An 8088-nucleotide genomic window follows, 5' to 3' on the forward strand; every position below is an offset into this window, starting at 1 on the left:
TTTCCATACAAAAGCACTTAAGTGATATGAAAGTATAAGAAAGCAATGATAATTTGTTTATCTAGGATCCAAAAACGTATGTATATAAAAAATAAAAAATAAACGATCCAAAAACTATACGTATGTATATAAAAAATAAACAAGTATTTGTATGGTGTAAACTTTTACATCGAAGCGTGATTTTTCACTTTACCGTGGCAAAAATTAGTCTTATATCACTGTCTCTTCTTTCCTTCTATAACTCTCACTCCCTTCTATCTAGACACAAAAAAAGCTCCATTGCGACACGACAGACACATAAACACACACATTTCGAGGAATTAAAAAAAAAATCTTCATTCATCATAAATTTTTTGATTAATTATTATACCCAGCTAGTTAAAGTACATTTCGAATTATCTAAATAAAATAAAATATTTGCACAGGTTGAAGAGTTAAATCCGAGCCTTCGTTACTGTGCGTACAATATCGGCGACGAATCAGCGGCCGGCGATCTGGTTGCCATGCGCGGCCAAGGGCTCATCGAAAACTTGGACTCTTTGATGGCGCAAGCTAAGTATGCATATCGTTTAGCTGTTATTACCAGATTTTCGGTTAATATGTTTTAAGTAGCACAGTGAGATCTTGAGGCCAAAATCAAATATAAATAAGCTATTCTAACATGATCTCTATTTTTGTCATGCTTGATCACACTTTATGATAAGTTATGCTAATGATTGTGTTTAAAAAAAGCTTAAATAAAGATCGGATATAATTTAAAGGTTTTTTGTATTTCTGTTTTAAATTTAATATATATATATTGCAGAAAAAAAATCCAAAAGTCCAATTTTCTAAACATTAATATTATATAAATCCATCTTTACATTTATTGCTATTGTTATTATATGATCCATTCATATAATTTGTAATAACCTCAACGATCTATGTATTCTGATGGAATAAGGAATAAGATCTGGAATGATTAATATATTTCTTAACAGGGAATCGCGCTCTGGCGTGATGCACGAAGTGGAATGGCGTGGTCGTCGAGTGACAGTACGGCCGGAAAAGGTGCGACTGTTCCTCATTGCACTGCAAGATCTAGACAAGTCTGTCGAAAACGCTCCATCTAGCCAGGCCAAGATCGATATCCTCGAGAATATACTGATGGACTGCAAGGACGCCATATCGGCGATCAAGGATGAAATCAAAAACGATCCTAAGCTTAAGTCTGCGTCCGAGACACAAATGTCCGGAATCAACTATCTGCTGTCGTACTTGATGTACATAAGACTCATGCGCACGATCCATAGAAACAATCTCATGATCCAACAAGCCGAGGAGGCGCGTAAGAACAACACGCCGATCGATGGGAAGAAGGTGCGCCCCCAGGATTTGACTAGATTGTACGAGATCATCTTGCAGAACTACTCTGAGTTACAGCAACTGCCCGGCTTCGAAGATGACAACGCATACCAAAACGATATCGAAACCGAAGTGAAAGCCTACAAGGCTTTCCGCTGCTATTATATAGCTCAAGTGTTGACCACGTTGAGGCGTTTCAGGGAAGCCTTGGCGATGCTCGAGCGATGCAGTGCATACACTGTAGAGTCCATCGCGAATAAACACCAAGATAAGCATTTGTTGGAGAAATTACAGTCACTACAAAAAGACATAGAGACTTGTAAATTCGAAGTTCACGCTGACTCTGTCCTTGAAGATGAAGATGACGACGAGGAAATAAAATACACTTCTAGCGGAAAGCCATACAAAGACAAGAAGCCGCTAGTGGACCGTTTGGATGAATATCGCGAAGATACGCAAGTTCTGACGAAGAATCCGAACATTTATAAACTACCACCACCTATGGAAGCCGTACCATGTAAACCATTGTTCTTTGATCTTGCCTGCAATTTCATTGAATTCCCTAACTTGGACGATAAAACTGGCGTCGCAAACAAGAAGCAAGCAGCTGGTATCACCGGACTCGTTAAGGGTTTCTTGGGCTGGGGCAAAGGAGGCCAATAATATGGTCGCAAGTGGTATAAGGAGAAAATATTACAAAAGCATTTGTATTTGTTGCTTGTTTTATTATATTTGTCGAAGAAATGTGTTGTTTTTTTTTATTTACAATTATACCAAGGGTTATAACGAAATAATAAGTTCTATAACAAAAATATATAACACAAAATTAAAACTTGTCCAGTTGGATAATACAAAAATAGATAACTTTTAAACAATATATTTTACACCATGTAACATGCTAATCACATTCATCTTATAACTGTGATATAATTTAGTTGTATATACAATCTCTTCTACTTAAGCTATAGGCGACAAATACGTAAAGTAACAAAAATTAAAAATGGCTTAAATCGGATCGCAATATAAGTATGGAAAGATGAAGCGGTAAGCACCTTGTAATTTTATAATTTAGTACCCGAGTGTGAACACAAACAAATTTAAATAGTATCACAATATACATCTAACGTGGGGCTAGAGGTGGCCAGTGGGCCGTGTCATGGGAAATGGCGTCTGCGTTCGAGATCACCTGTCCGCACGTAGGGCACACGTCCAATGCGCTTATATTCTTCCCTACGACCAACTCTTGCTGCTTTGCTATATCTGGCAAGAGAGCGACCAATTCCGGGAACAGTTCCTCAAATTTGTTCCCCAGGGCAGTTTTACAATGTTGGTAGAACTCCTCCGCGCTGATAATGCTGTCTCTGAACGCTCGAGATGCGACTTTGAAATCTTCCACCGCATCGCTCGTACCTAAAGCGGAAGCGAACTTCTTGACTAGCGCACGATTTCTGCTCTCAAAGTTTGCCGGCGGCATGTACTGGTGCACGGGCGCGGGAAACGTCTGTCCCGCCGAGTTGGTGAAAGTCATCCCGTCGCACGGGGGACGCTTCTTAAATCCTGGAGGCACGCTGCCGTTCATCGTAGGCCTGCTTGCGGCTGGTGGGGGAACAAAACTATCAGCCTTCGGATTAAGGGGCGGATATTCTTTGGACTTCAACGAAAAGTCCCCATTTCCAGTTCTCGTAGTCGCATTAGTATTGTTTTTGTCAGTGATGGTCTTGATCTTTCTATCGGATTCCCCGCTACTATTGTTGTTGTTGACACTCGCCACTATGTACTCGTTCCGCTCGGTCACTCCATTAACGACTGTGTCGTTCTCTTTCTCTTTCTCTTTCTGAGCATTGAAATTGGCGTTCCGTTTCTTTTTGTTTTTGTTTTTAGTGTCCTCGTTATGTGACTGTGTGTTGGTTTGAGGTTGGGGCGGAGCGGGCTGGGGTCTCGATATCTGGAGTGGGACTGCTTGGGATTTCTTCTTTGCTTTTGTGTTTACTGGCAAAGTGGGGAAGTCTGCGACAGGGTTGAAAGTTGGTTCCCTGGGCGGCGGGTTCGGTTCCATTTGGTTGCGGGTCTGCTTCGACTTGTCCTTCGACTTGGAAACAGTTATCCACTGCGGAGGCGTGGTCGGTGCAGAAGACGATGAAAGCGCGGGAAACGCCTCGCTACTCAGTTGGGCTTTCTTATGCTGATGGCTTGGTTGCTTTTTCAGTGATTGCATTTCATCACTGTTAATCAGTGTTACCTGAAATACAAATAATGATTAACATCATTAATTTTAATAATAATAACATATTGAGGTATTAAAGTTAATGGGTTGATTTTATTTGCAGTTGTAATTTCACACATGCAACATTAATAGATGTCAAGACTGTTCCAAATACAATAAATGAATAGGTATGATTTGGTTGAACAGAATACTATATATTCATTTTGGTGAATACATTTATGTTTAATTAGTACGTAACTCCGGATAGAAAGGCCAGTGAAATGAGATAAGAAATGTTTGTTGTAAACAATCTAAACTTACTATGATAAGTCTATAAGGGTTTACCTTGGCTGGCTGTAGAGAGGCCGCACCAAGGCTGGGGTGGTCGTCCCTGGGCCCCAGCAGCGAGGGGAAGTCCTCATCGTTTAGTGGCTTCTTCGGGATGGTGATGCGGTTTCCACTTGTCTGTGTCAACCGGAAGTTGCTAGCACTTGCCGGCTGGCTGTGCACTTGGATCGACACGCTTGGCTGTTTAGCTGCGCACATGCGATAATAATATATAAGAAAAAATTATAAAGTAATAATTTAAATTTCCATACACACATATACACAAATATAATGAAACAAAGCAAAACAATTACTAGGTATTTGAATTTGATCAATATAAAATTTGTTTCATACAATTTTAAAGGAATTAAGGCAGCGTTTATTTTTATTTTACTATAAAAATAATAGAAAAAGTTGAGTCATACTTGCATTTATCTTTTAGAGTCAATATTAAAAAAAAGCAAAACTTACAATTTCTCAGCACCGTAGCGGCAACGGGTGCGTTCGGTCTTGGAGCAGGCGCTCGCGACGGCCCCGCCCCGTCCAGCGCCGGAAAGTTGCGGTCGTTACGGGCCAACCCTCCAGAACCTGAAAGTAATATATTTCATTATAATGAATGAAATAAAACCTACAAATTTACCCATACTAACACTGAATAATATGTTTGAACAAGCCTCTGGAGGGTTAAATAAAATTATATTCGGAGATCACATTTTTGTAATCTATTCAAAATCTTATGTAAATAGTTGACTAAAACTTCACATTCAACACGGGTAAAAACATTACATATTATGCAAAATTCAAGTCGTTTATTATATCTTAAATCTATATTTATACTATATACCATAGTAAAAAATAATTAACGACTACCTTTATAGGCTCTAGAAGGTGCGGCGAGCAGCGGCGCAGGCGCGGGCGCAGCGGCCGATAACCGCGGGAACTGCTCATCGCTCGCCGGGTCGATGCGCGCCGCGACCGGCGGCGGCGGCGGCGACGGCGAGCGCGGCTCTGGCCGCTCCCTGTCATTTTGACAGTTAACTTTTTTTATTGCATGAGACAAAGGATATGGATATGTCAAAAGATATTACAAATATTTTCTACACTGTGTTTATGCTAGTGTTTAAATTTGAAAAACAATGCAAATCTATGTGTAAAGAATCACAACATTGTTATGGTATTAAACTTTACTACATTTTCTCCAATATTGCACGCAATGAAGTCCTTGATTAAATGTAAATTTTAGTGAAATGGAAGTTAATATCTATTATATTCTACAATAATTTCTCATATTACCTGAGCATAATGTTACCTGGTAACCCGTTGTACCACGGCAGTAGGATGAGGAGTAATATTGAACTGCAGTTCCAGAGTACGAGCTTGCCGAGCCGCCCCGCGGTTCATACCGCGCCCGTGCACAGTTGCCTTGTGAGCTGTAATCATTCAAATATATTAACGTTTCTATACATTGCAAAAGCAATTGTAATTACGTTATATAACCTGTAGAATAGTCATTTAATGTATAAGACAAATGAAGAATTAAACTACAGAAATAATATAAGCAGTTATCTCATTTATTATAGAAACATATCTGTATATTTAAATAAGATCAATTTATTTTTAGTTTGATCAAATAACAAAAAAGTATACTTTAAAATATGAGTTTAAATAAAAATTATATAAATTACACCGTTACATTGTAATAACAATAATAACATTCAAAATGTTTATTATTGGCTTTGTCTCAGTTTGTATTAGGATAAACTTTTAAACTTATAGAAAAATGTCAAGCCGGGAGGATTCGGCCAGCAGATAGTACCTTTGAGATCAATTTCACTTCTAAACACAGCTGTCAAGTGTTGTCCTGCACATTCCCCCTCTTCGCAGAGATAATGCTCCGTGCGAAAATGGTGCGCAAGCGCAGAGTGCGAGGCGTAGTACAAATTGCGTCCATCAACATCACAAAGATGGCAGTATAGGTGCTCCTTACGCAAATGTCGGTACAATTCATCTGCGTCCATAAAACGTTCTTCACAAAACTCACAAAGTGGATGACCTCTGCAAAAAAGATAATATTTATTTCATTTTTATGCTAGCAATGTAAATTGGGAACCGAACCAACCGGGGCGAACACATATATAGCCTATGTCACTCAGAGAAGCTGCAGCTTTACAGCAGTCCAGTGGTTTTTGCATGAAAACATTATAAACATACAAATATAGTTTCCTCTATATAACATTAGTGTAGATGTATTGTATAACCTATAGCACTGTGGAACATGTACATATCAAAAGATGAGAGATTTTTCAGTTAGTTCTTGAGATTAACATATTTAAACAAACAATCTCTTCCGTTTTATAATATTATTACCTAAAGAGTCTACAAATAAAATCTAAAAACAAGTTTCTACAGTTTTTTAATTTTTGCAGTATTTAAAATGAAATTCATTCATTTCACCAACATGCCAGATATTTTATTTCCATTTTCAATATTGTGAAAAATACATAGTTTTAGCAAAATAATCTTCATATATTTTAAATTTAATTAATTTAGAAATTAATACTATTCTTATTCATTCAATTTAACGTTAAGATATTAATTTATAAATTTTATTTATTTTAATTCAATTAAAAAAATGAATCTTCATGACCCTGCTTTAATTTCACATTTTTAAGACTATCATCAATAGTGACTATCATAGTCTGAATATATTGTTGGAAATAAATCGAGCCGCCCCACTACAACTAAAAAGTATAAAAGGCCGAGAATATGTCACATCGTCTCACTTTATTTTCGGCTATCGTTGCGATAACATCGTTTTGATATTTTTTGTAAATTACGCTGTTACTCTGCCCAAATTGTTGTGATTGTCGATTGTTAAATTATTTGATTGTTTCGTATATCTGTTGATTATTTTACAAATTTGGCCTTATCGCCAAAATCAGAAGTGGGACATGAATTCGTCGTATCCCGTCATAACCGGTCACTAAGTGAATTTCTTATATTCATTGCCTTTTTTGATGTTAGAATAAAATGTCGGACAGAGAGCGTCGTCGCAGCCGTCATGGCAGTCGATACGGTAGCCGCAAGCATCGTTCTAATAGACGGTGAGAATGTACGCTTGATAGTGCTTCTCTGAGCACTATGGAGGCTATCTTGTCTCGGATTACAGTGTTAGAGGAGCGATCAGTGTAGCTTCCCAGCCGGTCCCCTGAGCACCTGGTGACCTGACCCTTGTGACCCCTGGTGCGCGCCGTCGTGACGCCACCAACTAAGTCGGTCGCTGTGCCGCCTACTAAGTTGGCACGTGGCATGCCGTTGGTGTCTTAGGAAGTGGCGGACACCACATTCGAATCGAGTATACCAACGCAGCGAATACCATGCGCCGGGTGCAATGATTCCGCGCAGTAGAAGGTTACCTGAGCACCGTCGAGCTCCACGCAGTCTTCGGGTACCTTCCGCATTGTCGATGCGGTCCGATCCATATGAAGCATGGAAACAGGCGCAGGTGATGGACAAGCTCAACTGCAGCGTGCGTGATCCCTACCGCGTGGTAAAAAAACATTACCCCCACAGGCGGTCAAATTACAACTTCTGGCTGGCTCCTACGGGAAGTCGACACAAGCGGCGACGGAGTACATTACTTTATGGCGTGGAGAGTGGATTCCCGATGTTTGTGCCGGTTACTTCGGCAATGAGTCTTGAGGCTGCACGTTATGATGGGGTTGAGAGAGTTAAATCATTGCTAGCATTGTGCGTTTCGACATTGATTTCTGCCTAGCAGGGAACTATGGTGGGGCTGTATATCGGTTCCTGTAAGGTTCCGTCAGCATCGCGTGTGTGACATCATGGCGCGGTCATGGTGAGGCTGTATAGCGGTTCCCATAAGTTTCCGTGAGCATCGCGTTATGTATCTCTGCTAACTCTGACCATGTTTCGACATGACTGCAGCATGTCTAAACATGAGCTTCAAACAATACTGATGCAATACACAAATATATGTTGCCATGGGGTGACCCCATGCCATATTGTTTAAATTGAAATTGTTTGGACATGGAATTGTTATTTCGCGTCCAGCCAATTTTGTATTCCTCATGGAAATAAAATTACTTATTGGCGGTATTTATACATAAAATTAAACGGTAGAAGAACTGCTGCAGTTCTTGTCATCTACAGATGTATGTATGTCTCATTCATGTACAGATGCAGTTCAACTG

At 39.5% G+C, this 8088-nt stretch overlaps 2 protein-coding genes across 3 annotated transcripts in view; one reads left to right on the forward strand and one right to left on the reverse strand.

Annotated features, from left to right (window-relative positions):
* The window catches only part of LOC119832711 (signal recognition particle subunit SRP68-like), a 6400-nt gene extending 4316 nt beyond the window's left edge, over nucleotides 1-2084 (forward strand). The window contains exons 5-6 of the mRNA XM_038356436.1: nucleotides 426-556; nucleotides 981-2084. Coding sequence (XP_038212364.1) covers nucleotides 426-556; nucleotides 981-2007 — 1158 coding nt within the window. The 3' untranslated portion in view covers nucleotides 2008-2084. The remainder of the gene's footprint in view (nucleotides 1-425; nucleotides 557-980) is intronic.
* The window catches only part of LOC119832710 (E3 ubiquitin-protein ligase ZNF598-like), an 8245-nt gene continuing 2148 nt past the window's right edge, over nucleotides 1992-8088 (reverse strand). For both annotated transcript variants that reach the window (XM_038356434.1, XM_038356435.1), the window contains exons 5-10: nucleotides 5691-5929; nucleotides 5184-5304; nucleotides 4745-4893; nucleotides 4346-4462; nucleotides 3893-4083; nucleotides 1992-3583 (exon numbers count right to left, since the gene is read on the reverse strand). In XM_038356434.1, coding sequence (XP_038212362.1) covers nucleotides 2465-3583; nucleotides 3893-4083; nucleotides 4346-4462; nucleotides 4745-4893; nucleotides 5184-5304; nucleotides 5691-5929 — 1936 coding nt within the window. In that variant the 3' untranslated portion in view covers nucleotides 1992-2464. The remainder of the gene's footprint in view (nucleotides 3584-3892; nucleotides 4084-4345; nucleotides 4463-4744; nucleotides 4894-5183; nucleotides 5305-5690; nucleotides 5930-8088) is intronic.

The sequence above is a fragment of the Zerene cesonia genome, chromosome 15 (genome assembly GCF_012273895.1).
Source record: "Zerene cesonia ecotype Mississippi chromosome 15, Zerene_cesonia_1.1, whole genome shotgun sequence".
NCBI lineage: Eukaryota > Metazoa > Arthropoda > Insecta > Lepidoptera > Pieridae > Zerene > Zerene cesonia.